Source organism: Gobio gobio (assembly GCF_949357685.1).
Source record: "Gobio gobio genome assembly, chromosome: 1".
NCBI lineage: Eukaryota > Metazoa > Chordata > Actinopteri > Cypriniformes > Gobionidae > Gobio > Gobio gobio.
The window spans coordinates 41712338-41734169 of record NC_137097.1 but is presented as its reverse complement, the minus strand read 5'-3'; the positions used below and the strand labels follow the sequence as shown (position 1 = coordinate 41734169).

The window sequence follows — 21832 nt, the reverse complement described above, 5'->3', positions numbered from 1 at the left end:
AAAGTGAACAACTGAACAATACCCAGAAGATTTATAACTAGACAAATAAAATCTCTGTGTACAAAGTACTGTAAACTTTCCAGTAAAATCCTGCAAGTACTGTAAACTTTCCAGTAAAATCCTGCAAGTCCCCTTCAATAGTACAATAGACCAAACATCTTTATCAATCCAGTTATGAAAGAAGAATTTTTTTCTGCGAGGATAGCCTACATCTATTGTTCAACAGAGAGCAGCCTACAACTGCTGAGGGAGTGACTGTAAATTTGGCTGGGTTTTTTTTTTCTCTTCTGACTACCGGAAACAATTTCTCTCTAGTTTTTTTCTTCTTCTGTTCTTTCATCTATTTTCCTTTGATTGGCAACTGTGAGTGGTTGCACGAGTGCGAGACAGGAAGATCTAAACTCATCTTCTGAAGGAACCCGAAGCTGTAAGGTAGGCTAAAGCAATGAGATCTGAACAAAATAGGCTATAGCATAACTTCCACAATTAACATTACCACAATCATATCAATCTAGCAATTTGAATAGTTTCAACAGTCTAACATTTGTTTTCAGGTACAGAAATTAAATAAAGTAATCAAATGTAAAACACCATGCATATTTGACTATATTTTACAAAAGCTAATCGATCAAGAGCAGGGAATAAGTCTGCCATACGTGGTTTGCCCATGCTATTGCTGATCTTTTGCACTTCATGAAATTGCACCGTTGGTTGATGCTCTTATGTAATCGCGTTGTACAATGACAATATATTATTATTATTATTTGCAGGGCGTGATTTTTTATTTTATTTTAACAGTGTTATGAGTGTTGAGCATCATACAAGTCAATGTTACAATCCATTCGTTTTGATTATAAGAGAAAACGAGTAAGTTTTAAACCTTTTTGCGCTATATTCAACTTCCGGGTTTAAATTCATCTTTATATCAACTTCAAAGGCGCGTCGACCTGTCTGACAGAGCGCCTTAGGCCACGCCCACACCGGGGGCCAATGTCTAATAGCTGATATGTGGCAGGGTGTACAGCAAACGAGCTAAAAAACTGAAGTTTTAATAAGCTGTCAAGACAACAGTGAATACAGGCAATAAGATGTGAAGCATTAGCAGGAAAATGCTGAAACTCGGTAGGCTACCTATCTTGGTCATTAATATATAAGCATAATTTTTCTCCTCATCATTATTTTATTTGGAATAATAGAAATATTCTATACAAACATAAATCTCTTCTTTTAAGAACTGGTTTGACAATAAAATTGCATTGTAGTCAGTTATACAACAAATAAGGAATGCTTTTCTCTTATGATGAATTCCTTTCTTTTTATAAAATACCAATTACTCCAAGAGAGTTTTCAATTGTTTTTGGTTCAGTTCCTTCAGGTACACTTAGCTTTTTAGAGGTTAAAACCATTCCCATGAATTAGTGTCTTTTGATGTAAAAAAATCATATGTTGGTTAAAATTTGTTTTTCGTTAAATTCCAAGAATAATAATATAGCTATTCGTACTCTTTTCCAGAGAGAAATTGTTACTGTACCTTATGTTTGTCTCATAGGATCTCTTTACTAAATGGAAAATTGATTAGCTGGAGGAAAGTATGGTTATTACCACAGAAATATCATCTTAGAAATAAGATTAAAGTTTCTTATAAGCTTATATTTTATCCAGCAAGTCATTATTTACAAAAAAATTAAAAAAGGCATAAATGTGAATTGTATTTTTTGTGACAAATATGAAGAAACCGCCTTGCACTTATTTTGGCACATTATGGTGTATAACTATATAGTTCAAAAATATATCAACGAAAATATTCAATGTGCAAGACCTCTTTCACTCTTGTGGGAACAAAAAGGGATAGATGGAGGCAGAAAAAGGAAAAGTATTCATGAGTTGAATGAGCAAGATCAAAGACAGGTGCAAATTATGGAGAGAGCAACAGAAAACATCTAGGCTTAAAGGTCCCATGGCATGGATTTTTTTATTTATTTTATAATGTATTCTGAGGTGTACTATATTGTTAGTATTATTTTTACCTCATAAAATGTCATAATTTTTAAAAGTAATAATTAAAATAAAAGGCATTTTTTTCTATACTGATGTTTGCCCTCTGGCTGAATGCCCTGTTTCAAGAGGCGTGTCTGCTGTGAGACTTCAGTAAAAACGCCCACTGTTGTGATTGGCTGACATCTTTGCATTTGGTTTAACAAGGTCTACGAGGTACGAGCATAGGGCACGAGCTGCTGCCAGAGAGACGGATGGACCTGAGTTCACTTCTCATCAGTTCTCTCAGCATGTCTCAGTTCAGGGTGAACTGTTGTAGTTACTAGCATATACTTCAGGTTATTAGTTTATTTCTAGTCGGAGGGGCTGTCACTCATGTCAGAAAGTTAGTAACTTTAGTAAATAATGGATCAGCGCTGACTCGAGACACAAACCGTTTAGAACGATTCAGTCCGATTTGATGAACTGGTTCGACCGGTTCACTAAAAAGAACCGGTTCAAAAGAACGATTAGTTCGCGAACCGGACATCACGGACCAGAGACGGAGCGATTGCTAACAAAGTTATATTGTAACTACTGAGTTGTGAGAGGCTGTCAGCGCGAGTTTATTGTGTTTGTATCTGAGAGTTCTGAATAAACACGAGTTCCAGTCACGCCGAGTCCGTCTTCCTCCTTATTCAACTTTGTAACACATGTAATGTACCATCACAGCTGTCGAGATGAACGAGTAAGTGTTGATTATAGCATTATTTTTAGATATTTTCCTATCATATGAAAAGCGTCAGCATTGAGTACACAGCGCAAACAAAGACAGTAATCGAATGTAATCCAGTTTATTGTGGGGATAGCTGGCTAGCCTAGCACGCATACGCTCGCACTTACCCCCCGTCTGCTTAATCTTGTGCCGCATTTGGTGCCTCCGCTGTGGGCCAGATGCAGTACTGGGGGTCGGTGATGTTGAAGGCCGACCGGCCAATGCAGCCCGAGCCTCGGCGTGTGTGAGGTTTATCTCTAAAGATGTGGCTCTGCCGATGTTGAGCAGAAATTCACGACTGTATGCACATTTTAGAACAGATAGACGCGACGAGGACGTACAAAAACACTGAATCACAAGATAGAAAACACGAAAACACTGTTCTGTCGGGAGAGAGAGAAGCCGCAGCGTGTGCACGAATAATAAAGTTCTGTGTGAACTTGAATAATTAGCTACTAGGGATGCAACAATACAGTTAGTCCACGGTTCAATACATACCTCGGTTTTTAACCAAGGTTTTCGGTTCGGTTCTGATGGCTTGTCACATACATTTTTGGTTATTCTATTCTTAGGTGACAGGAACAGCAAGAGGTTAAGGAGAAAAAAAGACTATTCTTTATTTTACTTAAAAGAATTGAAAAACCTACCTCAAACTTAAAACTTTACTTAAAAAAAACCCTTGTATTCCTAGTGTATTGTATAATATAAAATAAATATATATATAAATATAAAGATTTACACTGGCAGCTCAGAGCTGTACAGCAGCATTAAAGTATGAAATTGAATGAATAAATGTAAAAATAAAACAATACATAGACTTCACTATAAAATATATATTGATTCTTAGCTGTATTAGTTTTTCAGTCAAGAGCAGTGAGGGATTTTCTCTTTGTCTTTTGTTGTTGTATTAACATTAAAGGGATAGTTCGTTCAAAAATGAAAATTCTGTCATCGAGAAATGAATACAGGTTTGAAACAATATCAGAGTGAGTAAATAATGACATAATTTTAGAGGTGAACTGTCCCTTTAAGGATCGCTTGTTCACTACTGCACTGTTGTCAATTTAAGACCTGCGCATCTAATATACTGACACGCCGATTTTACTTTCACTTTAGACATAACCGACTGTGTTTATGTTAACCTTGTGTGTATTTGACAGTATTAGCGCAGTAAAATGTCTATTTAGTCCTGTAATCACGTGTTTGACAGGCGTTTAGTGCGCAAGCTCCGAAAAGCCCATATTAAAACCGCGCACGCGAATGAGCCGGCAAGGCTTTAAAGCGCATGCAAATAATGAACTTTCGTGATTGTGAATAACTATTGTATTCCGTGAGTATAACTCCACCACTAACGTGTGATTTGAATGTATTTCGCGTTGTTCAGTAGGCTATATTGGGATGGAGGAGGCAAATTATAGAATTTGTAGAAAAATAATTTATTAAATGCAAAACCGAGAAAACCGCAATTCACAAGCGCGTATTGAACCGTGAATGCCGTACCGAACGGTTCAATGTTATATTGAGAATTGTGGCATCCCTATTAGCTACACATCAGAAATCACTGACCACAGATCAGAAGGAACTGAAAAAAGACTTCTGTTTTAATTTGTACATCCAAACACTGAGAAACTGCCAGCATTCACTTGTTCACAAGCCATGATCTCTCGAGGACAAACAAATATGGCACTCACATGGGCGTGCCAAATTCTCTGGGCGGAGGAAAGGGAGGTAACCGTTCCTGTTGTGACGTCATAACAGGAAAATTCAAGATCAGCTCGTCTGGGCTGTCATTTTCTCAAAGGCAGAGAAAGACACCCAGAACTCGGTTTACACTGATCAAAATTTCTAGCCACTTGGGGACAATATTCAGGCTAGGGGAACTCATATTAATGTTGAAAAACCTCATAAATTGAAAATGTCATGCCATGGGACCTTTCAGAAAAAGGCAGAAGTTCCAGGGCCAGGGCCTTCAAGGTTAGAAAGGGCTACCATCACAGTACCACTTCATATTACAGCAGCTTGGTAATAACAGGGTGATACCATGGTAATATCTATATTATTATATAGGAAATTACATGCAAATGCCTATTGAATACAATTGTTAAATCAATTAAATGTTAAATTAAAAGTTTTTATATTCAAAACCATGTTAGATACAATCAGGGACATGTGACCAATAAGAAAATTATATATATATATATATATACAGACAAATTTGTATATGTTAGAATGGTTTTCCAATGATTTTTTTATATATATATATATATATATATATATATATATATATATATATATATATATATATATATATATATATATATATATATATATATATATATATATATATATATATATATATATATACAGAAAAATTTGTATATGTTAGAATGGTTTTCTAATGATTTTAAATATATATATATATATATATATATATATATATATATATATATATATATATATATATATATATATATATATATATATATAAAATTTAAGAAGATATTTTTCCCCCAAGATTTTTTTATAAGTGGAAATGTACGTTTCTGGTAGAATGTCCCATATACAAGCCAAGCTGCAATATCAGTCAGGACAACATGGAGACACCAACAGATCACAATGCCAGCCACCTTAAAGGTATAGTTCACCCAAAAATGAAAATGATCCCATTATTTACTCACCCTCAAGTCATCCTAGGTGTATATGACCTTCTTCTTTCAGACAAATACAGTCGGAGTTATATTAAAAAATGTGCTGGCTCTTCCAAGCTTTATAATGGCAGTGAAAAGTGCATGTATCCATCATAAACGTAATCCACACGGCTCCGGGGCCTTCTGAAGTGAATTGATGCATTTGTGTAAGAAAAGTATCCCTATTTAAAACTTTATAAACTAAAATAACCAGCTTCCGGCGGACCGCCGTTGGGACATTAAAATTTGTGCCACCGGCCAACGGTTTTCGGCCACGGCTGGCCTGGGCTTTTTTTCATCCTTTTTTGCCAAGACAAACAGTCCAAGAAGCAAGTTTCAGTTGTGTTTCTGTGTAGTCTGCATTGTTGTGGTTGACGTCACACTTGAAACACCAGAATAGAGAATCCAGTCCGATGGCAGTGTTTCATTTAGTTTCTCTGTGCAGGTTAATTTCTGTGTTTTCATGGAATTCCAAAGCTGACATTATAATAAATAATTAAATATATGAAGAAATGTAAAAAAACAAAAAACAAAACAAAAAATAATAATAATAAATAAATATATGCATAAATATTTCCCTAATACACTGTAAAAAGTGAACAGTTGGATCAACTTAAATTATTACGTTTTATCAACTTAATTTCACTAGGTCAATCACACTTATATTATTTGAGTTCATTCAATCATATTATTTAAATGAGTCTAAATTAATGTCACTGCATTCCAACTTAAATGTAGTATTTTTTCCTAAAGTTGGATCAAATAAAATAAATACTTCAAATTGGTAACACCTAAAAAAAAAAGTTTTCTCAACTTAAATTATTACATTTTATCAACTTAATTTCACTAGGTCAATCACACAAAACTCAAATTGCTTTAGAAATATTTATTAACATTAATTCATTTTATGAATTAAAATGTCTGATGCAGGGGTCCTTAAAGGAAAATTATATTTTGGGTGAAAATTAGATATTTGAGTATCTCTGAATTTCTATGCGTTCAAGTTGAAAGAGTGTACAATAATCAATTAGGAAAGCAGAAATACCAAGTAAATAGACTCAAATAGTTCCAGTAATCCAACTTACACCCATGTTCACTTTTTACAGTGTATGTATATTTGTATTTATGTCTTATTTATTTCCACATTTATTTATTTCTGCATGTATTTATTTCCACATTTCTTTGTCCTTATGGTAATGAGGGGGGCGTGTTTTACCTCAGACATGACAATCAAGCTCAGAGTGGCAGTGCTGAAGCTTTGAGGCCACAGTGACACCTTGTGGTTTGACCAAATGAAACGCAAGCCTTTGCAAGTCACACAAGGAATGAATAAATTACAGATGGGCAATATGGCCAAAAATCTTATTTCACTCATTTAATATCAACTCATATTAATATCACCCTTACTGTATCTGTATATTGGGTGAACATACATACTCTTTATCCTGGATATTGCCGTAAAACATTGTCCGGTTGGGATTTCTAAAATGACACCACAAGGTGTCACTGTGGCCTCAAAGCTTCAGCACTGCCACTCTTAGCTCAATTGCTATGTCTAAACAAGAAATAAATAAATGTGAAAATAAATAAATGTAGAGATAAATAAACGTGGAAATAAATAAATGTAGAAATAAATGGGGGAAATACAATCTTTTTTTTTTGCATTTCTGTGTATATTTATTTATTTATTATTATGTCATCTTTGGAATTCCATATTTTACAGGTAAGTCTTTTCCTTTCATTAATTATGCCGAGAGATATGTTTACTTAGTGAATGTTTTTGATGAAAGACATATTTGATTCTTTCTTAACAGAGGTATCATCATCTATCATTCATAGCATGATACAGACAGCACATCAAATTCTGACTGGATGAGTGATGTGAAAAAAAGAAAGGAAAACAAGGGGGGTAAAGAAAGATGGAGGAACAAACTGGTAAGTAGAAAGCAACATATCCCAAAAAACTAAAACAATAAACAAAACAGTAAGTGAGTCCAGGGGCCCGTTCTTCGTACCTCGCTAACTCAGTTAGCTGGATTTGATTGTTGACGATTTGGCATGATCTTGGATTGTTTGGTTCTTCGAAGCTCATCCTGGACTTGCTGTCATAGCAACAGGTCCGTAAGCTTAAACCTGCTCGGGAGCAGGCTTATTTCATGTAAACAGGATTAGATTGCATCTTGAGGTGATACTGAAAATCTGTCCCAGCCACTGCTACTTTATTACAAGAGTGCATTACTGAACCAGGGGCAATAATAATCATTTTAAATAATAATATAAAAATGTTATATTGTATATGTATATGAGAATGTATAATGTTGTGTATAATACTATAGACAGCCACTTGATTGAGCGATTTATTTGTGATGGAATAATTACTTTATACAATTTAATTTTTATTGGTTTACACACATCACATGTTGTACAGTTAATCTGAGCCGTGCATTAAGTGATCACGGATATTATGGGAGTGGCTTGATGCAGCGCAAGAGAGGATAATTTGATCTTGACCCATAAGAAACTTGAATACTGTCACGTTACAAATCTGCATGAAATTGAATTAAAAATTAAATTACAACATTGAAATAAAAATGTAAAGGGTGTACAAATACTGTATAAAATCGTGAATATAAATAATTGGTAATCATGTTAAAAAAAAACATTTATCATTTATCTATTATAACTTTTGTGTTGGTTTGGTTGTTTGGCTGTTTCCTTATAAAGGTTCAGAAATTCGTGGGGGTTTTTTGTGTAATTTGTCAAGTTTTTTGCCAGGTGGCTTTTTAATTATATGATGTCATTACGTTGCTGTCTTGACGCCAGCCAATCGCTGCATTGCTGATCGTGGTTTCGAGTATCGATGCATCTGCCCTCTTTAGGGAAAAAAAGAACGCTCAGTAATCTTAGATCATTTAATCCAGATATTTTAATCCAATCCGCAAATTCGTTTGAAGAACCAAATTAGCCAGAGATCAGTTATCATGATTAAAAGATCTGGGATCTGTCAAATCATCTTAGATGTATTAAGCGAGGTACGAAGAACGGGCCCCAGGTGTGCATAAAAGCTGTCTGTGAATGTTATTCCATCAAACATGTTTTTTTAATTTTTTTATTAAAAAGTTAAATTACAGCTTTGGCATTTTTATTTGAATAAAGCTGTTGAAGGTAAAAAGCAATGCTTATTGAAAAATACGAAAAATCTATTTAAGTCTGGTCGCTTGTCAAATCCAGAATTCTTTCTTTTTTCAATGGCTAGACCTGACGGAAATCTTTCAGGAAGCCAAAAAACAGACAAATCTGTCAGTATGTTGTGGAAATATGAAAGGTGATTTACACAGAGAAAAGTACTACATTGGTAAGTTTTGTGAAGATAAAACGTTTATTGTTCACATTGTCAGAAACAAATTGAACGGCATATTTACTTTTGAAAGACATATAGGCCTACTGTTTTAAATATGTGCACCCATTCATATGTTCTGTATCATGTTTGTCTGATTTAAGGAGAGAAGTGTATATTATGTGAAGAGAAGTGGTTTAGTCCCAATCAGTTTGAGACTATTGGAGGAAAGGGGCTTAACAAGAAGTGGAAGACCAGCATCTATTACAATCCAAACGGCTTTCAACAAGTGCAACTACTGAAACTCATACAGGTATGCATGTATAGTATATAATTTATTTTACATTTTATAAACATATTTAAATCTCATTTGACTGATCCTCATCTGATTTAAATGAACTCTCCTGCTTTTCTTAGAGCGGGGTTCTTCCAGAGTTTGGACACCTGAAGGAGTCATTATTTAGACCGGTATGTCTTATGTACAGTGACAAAACAAAAGTAATAAGCCATTAAACATAAACCATATTCATGTTGAAGTTTAACTTGAGCTTGAAAATATTGATTGTAATTTGTTCAGTTTTACCCATCTTTGTTTAGTTTTTTTTACTTTACTTTTTAAAGATGAATTTTGATGTTAATGATCTATTAAGTAATCATTATGCAGAATTACAGAATATAGTCCTACATTTTATTTTATAGGCGGCGCAAACAGATGGCAGAAATAATAATGAAAAACCTGCGCGTGGACAGGACACCAGTCAGCTGGGTAAGTTTGCATGAACATTTGCCTTTCAGATTCATCCAATCCTTTAAGGCAGCTAATAAGTGCTTTGTTCTGATTGTCAGTAGCTGCGTTTACATGGACCCCAATAATCCGTTTGTAATTGGACTAGTAGCACAGTCGGAATAAAAAAGTCACAGGTAACCAGAGAGAAGAGAGAACAAGAACAAGAACAAGAACAAGAGAGAAGTATAGACTGTGACGAGGCGGGAGACTCGGTGGGATCCATCTGCAGCTTTATTAAGAAGTTACCGTAATAATACAGGCAGGGGTAAAACACCAGCAACGACAATATCAAGGGCAAGGCAGATCGTGAACAGGAACAGGCAATGGGTCAGGACAGGCAGCAGGCAAGGCAGAGTAATCCAAGAAACAGGCAAGAGTTCAGGGCAGGCAGAAAACAGTCACAATGGTCATAAACAGTCCAAGATCCAAAACACGATAGTAACAGTAAACAGGGAGAACGCTCAGAAATGTCAGCCGTGGCAAAACAAGACTTCGCGATGAGCGTTTGTGAGCACTGGCCTAAATAGTCCAGGTAATTGGAAACTTGTTTGTGTGTGTGTGTGTGTGTGTGTGTGTGTGTGTGTGTGTGTGTGTGTGTGTGTGTGTGTGTGTGTGTGTGTGTGTGTGTGTGTGTGTGTGTGTGTGTGTGTGTGTGTGTGTGTGTGTGTGTGTGTGTGTGTGTGTGTGTGTGTGATGAGCTCGAGTGAAGGCTGATGGGACGTGTAGTCCAGCAAGATCAGTATTCAGGTGAGGGAGCCCTCTGGTGGCGATCGGAGGGAGTCACAGGGGCCGAGTTTGTGACAATAGACGAGCTTTTCACCTATACTTCTCTCTACCAAACCAACTGGATTGAATTGCCCAAATCCGATTGAATTCGTTTGGATTGTAAGGGGTTGTTTAAATATTTTCCAGTAGTCCTTGCTTCGGACTCTCAACCACAGATATAATGTTTTTAGTGTGGGATGAAGCAGTTTTACTGCTTGATAAATATAAGCAGCATGGCACAAAGCTTCATGTTCTTGTGGTCTCCTAGTCAGAACCCAAAATAGATAAATATTAAGTCTGCTTTCGTCATATAAACATGCACATCAAACCGATCACTTTATTTAGCATTCTTGGGAACACTATGTTCTGATTTATCAATTGGAATGACTTAATTCAGATTAAAACCAAAAACTGTCCATGTAAATGTAGCTACTGTTTTTAAGAAGAAAAAAAAAAGTTTGCTTTTAATGTGGTCATCTACTTTAACCAACCCTTAAAATAAAGTGAATGTTTTCTATCACATACAGACAGTTCTTCAGATGAATCTGTCGCTAAAAGACTCAAACTGGTAAGATTCATCTCTCTGGTAACAAAAGATGGGTTAAAATTCCCCATTGAGCAATGTGCATTTACTGATGCATTACATTTTATTAAAAGATCATAAAGACATTTATTCTGTTACAAAAATATCTATTTCAAATAAATGCTTTTCTTTTGCACATTCATTCTATTAATCATATAGCTCTGAAAAATATGCATCCACAAAAACATGAAGCAGCAGAACTGTTTTTAACATTTTTAATAGTAAGAAATGTTTCTTGAGCAGCAAATCAGCATATTATAATTATTTCTGAAGGAGCATGTGACATTGAAGACTGGATTAATTACTAAATATTAACAAATATAAGGTAATTCCTATAATTTATTTTCATCACAGAACAGGAGAAATTCAATGACACAACCGTTAGGATTTACTGACAATGACAGAGGTTAGTGATTTCTGCAATTTCCCCTATTTATTTCTCTTATAATAAGTCTTATCATTATTAGAATCTTTTTTTTTTCTTGAAGGTCACTTTTACTTGTCTTTTTTTCTGCTTCATTTTTCTTTTATTTGATTTATTATTCATTTTGATCAAACCCTTAAAGGGTGTAACGTACTGCTCCGAGACAGAGGTTGAGAATCCAAATGCAGCTTTAAGGCCTGTACACACCGGGACGAATATCGCGCGCGCTTATCGCCAGCGTTTTTCGTGCCGTTTTTCGGCGCGTCTTGAGTGTTCACACCCAAGCGATTTTCACTGGCGCTGCGCCGAGTGAACGTGCACATTCAGTCGATGCGCTCGCGGTACACAAGGTGGTGCTGCGGCACTTTAAGCCTCTGACACTCGCTTGTCACACAGAAGGAGAAGAGAGACAGTATTTACGTGCTTGCCAAAACCATAGACATATTATGTATATGGACAAAACCATTCACACACTTTTTGCTAACTGGCAAGCAGCATTAGCAGTTCATCTTCTTCTTTGTCTACTTACTACTTCTTCGTCGTATCAATGTGTGCTCGGCAAGACCGTTTTGTGCTTGAGCGCCACCAAGTCGTGTTTTACTGTCACTTCAGCAGCTCCAGGCACGTGAAAAAAAGCGCCGATCTCATTGGTCGGACAGTTTTTTACGCGCCGCGTCAAAATAAAAAAACGAACCCGAGGCGTTTTTTTTAAAAATGACGCTTTTACGCCTGGCGTTTTGCGCGTCGGTGTGAACACTCACATTGGCGCCCATTGTTTAGTCCCGAGGCGTTAAACGTCGGCGATAAACGCGTGCGAAAATCGTCCCGGTGTGAACAGGCCTTTATTTGTAAGGGGTAATCCACAATCGTAGTCAAAAACAGGCAACAGGTCATACACAGGCAAGCAGTCCAAACAGGCAAACAAGGCAGGAGAGACAGGCAAACGGGTAATCCACGGAACAGGCAAGAAATCCAAAACCAGAGACATGAAACCAGGGAAAACACTCAGAAATGCAGTTTACAACAAAACAAGACTTCGCAGTTAAAGACAGTGTGAACATGGTTTATATAGGCTGGGGTAATGGGGTAATGAGGTGATGAGACACAGGTGGAAACAATGAGTGATGATGAGTCCGGGCAAAGGATTATGGGTAATGTAGTTTATGGTGAAGTGACAAGTCTGGGGTGGAGTGACAGTCTGAAGTGGAGTGCCCTCAGGTGGTTCTCATGGGCACTCACACTGGTGAATTGTGACAAAGGGATAGTTCACCCAAAAATGAAAATTAGCCCATGATTTACTCACCCTCAAGTCATCCTACATGGATATGACATTCTTCTTTCAGACGAATAAAATCTGAGTTATATTAAAAATGTCCTGTCTCTTCCAAGCTTTATAATGGCAGTGAATTGTTGTTTCGTTTTTAAAGTCCATAAAAGGGCATGTATCCATCATGAAAGTAATCCACACGGCTCCGAGGGGTAATAAAGGCCTTCTGAAGCGAAGTGGCGCGTTTGTGGGAGAAAAATATCCATATTTAAAACTTTATAAACTAAAATACCTAGCTTCTGGCGGTCAGCGGTACGCAAGTCACTTGCGCTAAAAGAGCAATGCTTGAACCCTTGACGCATGCATATTGACTAATGCAGAAGCAAAAAGGACAGAGCAAAACAAAATGTAGCGTCGGGGGTTACTCTTTTAGCGCAAGTTGACTTGCGTACCGCTGACCGCCCGAAGCTGGTTATTTTAGTCTATAAAGTTTTAAAAATTGATATTTTCCTTACACAAACACATCGCTTCACTTCAGAAGGCCTTTATTAACCACCGATTGTATTCGTCTGAAAGAAGAATGTCATATACACCTAGGATGACTTGAGGCTGAGTAAATCATGGGATAATTTTTATTTGTGGGTGAACTAACCCTTAAAATAAAGTGAATGTTTTCTATCACATACAGACAGTTCTTCAGATGAATCTGTCGCTAAAAGACTCAAACTGGTAAGATTCAGCTGTTTAAGATTCCAGGGTTAAGATTCCCCATTGAGCAATGTGTGTTTACTGATATGATGCATTACATTTTATTTGTTACAAAGATATCTATTTCAAATGAATGCTTTTCTTTTGCACATTCATTCTATTCATCATATAGTTCTGAAAAATATGTATCCACAAAAGTATGAAGCAGCAGAACTGTTTTTAACATTTTTAATAGTAAGAAATGTTTCTTGAGCAGCAAATCAGCATATTATAATTATTTCTGAAGGAGCATGTGACACTGAAGACTGGATTAATGACTAAATCTTAACAAACATAAGGTAATTCCTATAATTTATTTTCATCACAGAACAGGAGAAAAACTGCGACGTTGACTGAAGCTGTCAGCAAAACATTCACAGAACCGGTAGAATCTACTGACAGTGACAGAGGTTGGTGAGCTTCCAATCCTTTAAGGCAGCTAATAAGTGCTTTGTTCTGATTGTCAGTAGCTGCATTTATATGGACCCCAATAATCCGTTTGTAATTGGACTAGTAGCACAGTCGGAATAAAAAAGTCACAGATAACCACAAGAGAGAATTATAGACGAGCTTGTGTCAAATTTGAATGATTTATGGCTCTCATATTTTTACACAAGCTCACCTATAGTTCTCTCTACCAAACCAATTGGATTGAATTGCCCAAATCCGATTAAATTAATTTGGATTGTAAGGGGTTGTTTAACCCTTTTCCAGTAGTCCTTGCTTCGGACTCTCAACCACAGATATGATGTTTTTAATGTGGGATGAAGCAGTTTTACTGCTTGATAAATACAAGCAGCATGGCACAAAGCTTCATGTTCTTGTCGTCTCCTAGTCAGACTCAGAACCCAAAATAGATAAATATTAAGTCTGCTTTCGTCATATAAACATGCACATCAAACCGATCACTTTATTTAGCATTCTTGGGAACACTATGTTCTGATTTATCAATTGGAATGACTTAATTCAGATTAAAACAAAAAACTGTCCATGTAAATGTAGCTACTGTTTTTAAGAAAAAAAATTTGTTTTTGTTTTTAATGTGGTCATCTACATTAACCAACCCTTAAAATAAAGTGAATGTTTTCTATCACATACAGACAGTTCTTCAGATGAATCTGTCGCTAAAAGACACAAACTGGTAAGATTCATCTCTCTGGTAACGAAAGATGGGTTAAAATTCCCCATTGAGCAATGTGCGTTTACTGATATGATGCATTACATTTTATTAAAAGATCATAAAGACATTTATTCTGTTACAAAAATATCTATTTCAAATAAATGCTTTTCTTTTGCACATTCATTCTATTAATCATATAGTTCTGAAAAATATGCATCCACAAAAATATGAAGCAGCACAACTGTTTTAAAAAAATTTTATAGTAAGAAATGTTTCTTGAGCAGGAAATCAGCATATTATAATTATTTCTGAAGGAGCATGACATTGAAGACTGGATTAATGACTAAATCTTAACAAATATAAGGTAGGCCTAATTCCTATAATTTATTTTCATCACAGAACAGGAGAAATGCAATGACACCACCGTTAGAATTTACTGACAAGGACAGAGGTTAGTGATTTCTGCAATTTCCCCTATTTATTTCTCTTATAATAAGTCTTATCATTATTAGAATCTTTTTTTTTCGTGAAGGTCACTTTTGCTTGTCTTTTTTCTGCTTCATTTTTCTTTTATTTGATTTATTATTCACTTTGATCAAACCTTTAAAGGGATAGTTCACCCAAAAATGAAAATTAGCCCATGATTTACTCACCCTCAAGTCATCCTACATGAATATGACATTCTTCTTTCAGACGAATACAATTTTTATAGTTTTTTAGAGTTATATTAAAAAATGTCCTGTCTCTTCCAAGCTTTATAATGGCAGTGGATTGTTATTTCGTTTTTAAAGTCCATAAAAGGGCATGTATCCATCATGAAAGTAATCCACACTGCTCTGAGGGGTAATAAAGGCCTTCTGAAGCAAAGTGGCGCGTTTGTGTGAGAAAAATATCCATATTTAAAACTTTATAAACTAAAATACCTAGCTTCTGGCCGTCAGCGGTACGCAAGTCACTTGCGCTAAAAGAGCAATGCTTGAACCCTTGACGCATGCATATTGACTAATGCAGAAGCAAAAAGGACAGAGCAAAACAAAATGTAGCGTCGGGGGTTACTCTTTTAGCGCAAGTTGACTTGCGTACCGCTGACCGCCCGAAGCTGGTTATTTTAGTCTATAAAGTTTTAAAAATTGATATTTTCCTCACACAAACACATCGCTTCGCTTCAGAAGGCCTTTATTAACCACCGATTGTATTCGTCTGAAAGAAGAATGTCATATACACCTAGGATGACTTGAGGCTGAGTAAATCATGGGATAATTTTTATTTGTGGGTGAACTAACCCTTAAAATAAAGTGAATGTTTTCTATCACATACAGACAGTTCTTCAGATGAATCTGTCGCTAAAAGACTCAAACTGGTAAGATTCAGCTGTTTAAGATTCCAGGGTTAAGATTCCCCATTGAGCAATGTGTGTTTACTGATATGATGCATTACATTTTATTTGTTACAAAGATATCTATTTCAAATGAATGCTTTTCTTTTGCACGTTCATTCTATTAATCATATAGTTCTGAAAAATATGTATCCACAAAAATATGAAGCAGCAGAACTGTTTTTAACATTTTTAATAGTAAGAAATGTTTCTTGAGCAGCAAATCAGCATATTATAATTATTTCTGAAGGAGCATGTGACAATGAAGACTGGATTAATTACTAAATCCTAACAAATATAAGGTAATTCCTATAATTTATTTTCATCACAGAACAGGAGAAAAACTGCGATGTTGACTGAAGCTGTCAGCAAAACATTCACAGAACCGGTAGAATCTACTGACAGTGACAGAGGTTGGTGAGATCTGTAATTTCCCCTATTTATTTATCTTATAATAAGCCTTATCATTCTTAGAATCCATAAATTTTTTTCCAAAATTTTTTATTAGACTATGAGGCTTTTTTTCATTTTTTTATTATCTTTATTAGACTTTTTTTTGGATGACTGGAATATACTCAAAATGAGTAGGTACTTTACCTTTAGACTTTTAAAAGTATTGGTTTGAATGGTGACTTATGAATATTCCTATTTATATATTAATGTGAATCATACCGTAATTAAATGGTTTAAATTCACACTCTTTGTCCTTCCCCAAACCAAGATTCACCTGTGCATCCTGTTGATGCTTTCGAACCTGGAGTCTCTCCTGTCATTGAGGAGGCCGTCCAGACCACAGATGACCCAACCGGAGCAGGGCAGCTCAGGCTCAGTGCTTCCCCTGCTGAATGGCAGAACCCTGTTGCTTCTGATGAGACTCTGGAAACAAGGCAGCTGCAATTATATGAATTACTGACAAAACAGTTTAACACCATCAACAACACCCTGCAATCAATTGATTTGTCTTTAAAGAAGCTGGTGGAAAAGTAGTCACATGACTCACTGTCACAATCTAACAGTATAACTCCTTAGTCAAGCTAAGATTAAAAACATGAGTAGAAGACTAAGGTTTGAGGTTAAACCAAATTGTGGGGAGTACTGTTGAGAGAGGGAGATGTGGTCCAAGAAAAAAAAAAAAGTGTTTCAATTTCTTAATACAGAAGTTTAATTTCTGTATCAGCCTGTGTCAAATACAGTAGGTCAAGGTCGCTGTATGCACTCTTTTGCAGAATTAAGGGGATCTGTCTATCTATTGTTCTGTCAGTTTTTCTTGATAAATTGCTTTTTATTTAAATGTACAGTGGACTCAATTCAAATTCAAATAGGAATTCTCAAAATAAATTATAAGTGACACACAAGTTTTTGTCTATATTTGTGTGTGTGTGTGTGTGTGTGTGTGTGTGTGTGTGTGTGTGTACATACAGAAATTGTCTGTGCATGAGAGAGAGAGGTAACTAGACAAAATGGAAAATCGAGGACACAGCAAGGTGAGTATGTTCATTTTATTAGGAGTAAATACAATTTTAATCTAGTAAGTTCTCTCTTCTTCTGTTGTGTTGTTTCCTTTTTATTACCTTTCTGTCACTCAAATTCCAAAACACGAGTTCAGGAAATAACTTTCAGTTTTAAACTTTCAGTTTTCAGTTTGTGCAATCACACCACATTTTATGCACAGTAAAAATAGTAATTTAATGAATTTAAAGTAATAACTCTTAAAGAATATAAAGAAAAATACAGTAAAAACCTGTTAATGGGTTTTAAGTTATTAAATGTACTTATAATCATTTGAAACACAATCATATTCTTGTAAGCACTATGATCATCGTTGCTACCCATTTTGACTCCGTAACATACTGTATACAGGGAGTGAGTTTCCATGATCATATTAAAAGGTGCAAAAACAACATTGATTTGCTCCATGTAAAATGTTTCAGAGAATCACAAGAAATAGAGAGAGGGAGCTAGTCGTAGACATAACGTCTGAGTCTGAATTTGAATCTGAATGTGATCCGGAGAGCAGTCTGGGTGAGAATGACAGAGAAAGGAGAGGAAAACGAGGGAAAAAGGGAGATGTAAACAGACAGGGCGGCACTCCCTCAGTATACCCAACAAAAAGAGCCAAGCCAAAGGTACAGACCTCAAAAAACTCAAGTGAGCTTTCCAAAATGCAGTATATTTCAAAACAACAATTTTTGTGTGTGTCCCCCTTTAAATGCAAATGAGCTGCTGCTCCTTGCCAACTTTCAGGAAGAGGGCGGAGCTTCAAGAGCTCAAGTTAGTTAGCATCTCTGATTACCTCATGCAGACAGGCACTGAAAATGTCCGAAACTGTTCAGCCTTTTCTGTTCAAACTGGAGTTGGACAATGATTGAGAGACTCAAGAAGAAGTGACAACATGTAGAATGCAACAGGACGTTTCTGAACGGTTAGTTGATGAATTTATGCTGATGTGGCGTTAACTATCTTCAAGTCATTTATTAGCATGTTCTGTCATGATAATCTGTAAATCGCTCATGTGGGAACTGTTGTAAGATGCCTTCAGAGCCAGAGAATATATGCTGCTTGAAGATAGAACAGGTATAGTTTAGTTTCATCTAGCTTTTATGACATGCTATTGTATTTGTGTTACATACTGTATTGCAATAAATGTGAAAAGATGTGACAGCTTGAGCAGACTGCCAAATGTGCTCTACTACAACTACTCTTCCTCTTCTCTAAAGCAGCCCAACATTCCCTCACCCCATTTGTTGCGTGTTCCCAGGAACAGGGTTTATGTAAATTTTAGGGTTAGTGATGTCACTAACCCGTGAAGAAGCTTGCTGTAGTCCCTACCAGCCATTTGTTGTAGTCCTTAAAAAAATATTTCTGTAAAAGTAAATATCTCCCTTTGCATGAAACTTTGAGCGTTGCTACTTTGCAGATGTTGTTTATCCTCGGACAGCAACATCACACACTAACTAAAGTGAAATCATCAAGGACCTCTTTAATGCAATCATTGATCATTTATTCTGGAGCATCTAGACATGTTCAGAATATACAGATGCTCTAAAACAAATTAAAAGTCCTTCCAGTATATTGGCTGAATAAACTGTTCATCATCTTCTCTGTCTGTAGAGCAGAAGTGCATCTTCAGTGAAGGCCAGTGGTTCAAACCCAATGAGTTTGAGAAGTTTGGAGGAAAGGAAAGGAGCAAAAAGTTGAAGATCAGCATCCTTTTCAACAGCATTCCACTCCAGAAACTCATACAGGTGCATAAGACTGGTTTCAACTAATGCACTCTTAAGTACAATTATAATTATCAACAATCAGAGTGTGAATTAGTGAAATACTTAACAGTTCACTGAAATAAAGTTAACAAAACAAAACGAAATAAAATTAAATAAATTATAATTAAATAGTATTAATAACATATCAATATTGATCCTCAATAAACCCGTCTCCGGCGTGATGACTCCGATTGTTCGAATATTACAATTTACAAATTGTTAAATCGATATGTCATCCTCAATAAACCAGTCTCCGGTGTGTTGCCTCTGATCTTTCAAATATTGCAGTTTAATAATTGTTTAATCAATACGGCATCCTCAATAAACCCGTCTCCGGCGTGATGACTCCGATTGTTCGAATATTACAATTTACAAATTGTTAAATCGATATGTCATCCTCAATAAACCCGTCTCCGGTGTGTTGCCTCTGATCTTTCAAATATTGCAGTTTAATAATTGTTTAATCAATACGGCATCCTCAATAAACCCGTCTCCGGCGTGATGACTCCCGATATTTAGATTATTCCTATTTAACAATTATTTAATCAACACATTATCCTCAATAAACCCGTCTCCTGCGTGCTGCCTCCGATCTTTCGAATATTCCGATCTATCATGACCTCTGACCTGTAAAGTTGCCAGAATAATAATCATACGCTGTTTGTTAATTGGCCAGAGGAGAACTGGCACCCCGACTGAGCCTGGTTTCGCCCAAGGTTTATTTTTCTCTATTTGGTCACCTGATGGGGTTTTGGTTTCCTTGCCACTGTTGCCTCTGGCTTGGCTTGCTAGTTGGGGACACTAAATATCCAAATAAATCTAATTATTAAACTAAATTAACCATATCAACTAAAGCCCACACTGTGAGTGTATGGTAATTGAAATGAACAGTTGACATCACCGTTTTCTCCGGAATGGCTATACGGCCGAATAAAATTGTGCTGCATTATTTTCCTGTTTAACACTGTAAAGCTGCTTTGAAACAATCTGCATTGTTAAAAGCGCTATATAAATAAAGTTGAGTTGAGTTGACTTGACTTGACTTGACTTGATTATAAGCTGAACAATTGTAATTTTTTTTTACTATAGGGTAGTGTTCTTTCACCCTTTAAGAAATGTCTGGCTCAGAATAAACAGATACTTCACAGTGACTTCCTTCACAGTGGTTAGAGATATTTTGAGACATTCCTCTTCCAGGACAGTGGCCAGGTCACTATGTGATGCTGGTGTAGGAAAACATTTTCTGACTTGCTTCTCCAAAATACCCCAAAGTGGCTCAAAAATATTTAGATCTGGTGAGTGTGCAGGCATGGGAGAAACGTGACTTTCATGTTCATCAAAGCACTCTGTTACAAGTCTTGCTGTGTGTATTGGTGCATTATCTTGCTGATACGTTGCACCCCCTTCAGGGTACAATGATTGAACCATTAGGTGCATATGGTAGTCCTTGGCAGTGACCCATGTGCTGGGAACCACGTGCCCATCAAGCACAATAGGGAATGCCATGATATTGCAGCCCAAACCATCACTGATCCTGATCCTCCCCTTGCTTCACTCTGGGTGTTGAGTCTCTTTGGGGCTGTATGCCAACTTAACCTTGGATACCATAGCTCTCGATTCACCACAAAGACTTGCTGTCCCGGTCACAGATGAGCCAGCGAGACACGCACCAACATTTTGTCCTCTTTGAGCTCTGATATGTCTCCCATTATGTTGTGTGGATTGCAATGTTTTATGTGCAGCTGTGCGATTGCTCAGCTGATTCACACTCTGCTCTTACTGATGACAAAGTTTAGTAATTTTTGTTTTGTTTAATGCATTAAAAACATTTACCGCAGCATCTGTTTTTTCAGTCATCCTTTGGCTAGTGTTACATTATATGATCACGCTCTTATTCATGTAAATGCTTTTAAACCATCTAAGCGCGACAAGACAAAAGGGAACGCGCTGTCTGTGAATGTCCTGACACACACGCTGCACAGAAAGACGCGTGCCAGTAACCCACACACAGATAATGCAGCAGAATTGAGTTCTCTTTTCAGCTTGAACATACATTAACACAGACAATTATGCCAGCATCTCCAAAACTGCAGCTCTTGTAGGGGCATAGAGAAAATTAACTGATTCTTATTACCAATTCTAAAAAGTTTTTAGTTTGAATTCTGCATGGCTGAATCAGCATTTCGCAATATGCTCGCTACACCTGACACCAACTGATATTTTTGTATTAAAATGCAAAGAGTGTTTGTTTTAATTTAAATTATACTTCTCATTTTTTATATAAAGATTTTTGAAATGGCATGTGATCATTGGCAGATCTACTGAAAGGTGTAGTTTAGGTGGAGCAAGAAAAAGGAAAAGAGACTAGACCAGGGGTCTCCAAACTCGGTCCTGGCGGGCCACTGTCCTGTAGAGTTTAGCTCCAACCCCAAATAAACACACCAGAACCAGCAGCTAGATTTAGACCAACAGCCAGAAGAAGAAAGCCAAACACATGGAGACAGGCGAGTTCTCTGGCAAAATCAAGGTTCCCTTTCGAGGGAACTCGCACTGCATCGGAACGACGAATTTGGGGACACTCCCTAAGCAACAGCGTATCTGAAGTCTGAATGAAATCATACCAATCCTGATTGGTGTTGCGTCATGACGTAGCTATGACGGCATACCCGGAAGATACATAAGGGGAGCCTGTGCATAGTAACGGCAGTTATCACTCTTCAGCATAGCG

General features: G+C 36.5%; 1 protein-coding gene across 1 annotated transcript; it reads left to right on the top strand.

Moving 5' to 3' along the window:
* The first annotated feature begins 242 nt into the window (after nt 1–242).
* LOC307134413 (uncharacterized protein) lies at nt 243–17194 on the top strand. The gene is made up of 15 exons (XM_079830133.1): nt 243–432; nt 7251–7371; nt 8693–8791; nt 8938–9086; nt 9191–9241; nt 9473–9539; nt 10853–10893; nt 11263–11314; nt 13288–13328; nt 13675–13756; nt 14447–14487; nt 14866–14917; nt 15786–15826; nt 16173–16254; nt 16563–17194. The coding sequence occupies exons 2-15, from the start codon at nt 7356–7358 to the stop codon at nt 16826–16828; spliced, it is 1080 nt and encodes a 359-aa protein (XP_079686259.1). The 5' UTR covers nt 243–432; nt 7251–7355; the 3' UTR covers nt 16829–17194.
* The last annotated feature ends 4638 nt before the right edge of the window (nt 17195–21832 follow it).

Bases quoted from the DNA above. Each gene is read 5' to 3' on its own strand.
- LOC307134413 (XM_079830133.1), top strand. The intron at 9,242-9,472 runs GTATGTCTTATG...TTTATTTTATAG, and splicing joins AGGAGTCATTATTTAGACCG to GCGGCGCAAACAGATGGCAG. The intron at 16,255-16,562 runs GTTGGTGAGATC...CCCCAAACCAAG, and splicing joins ATCTACTGACAGTGACAGAG to ATTCACCTGTGCATCCTGTT.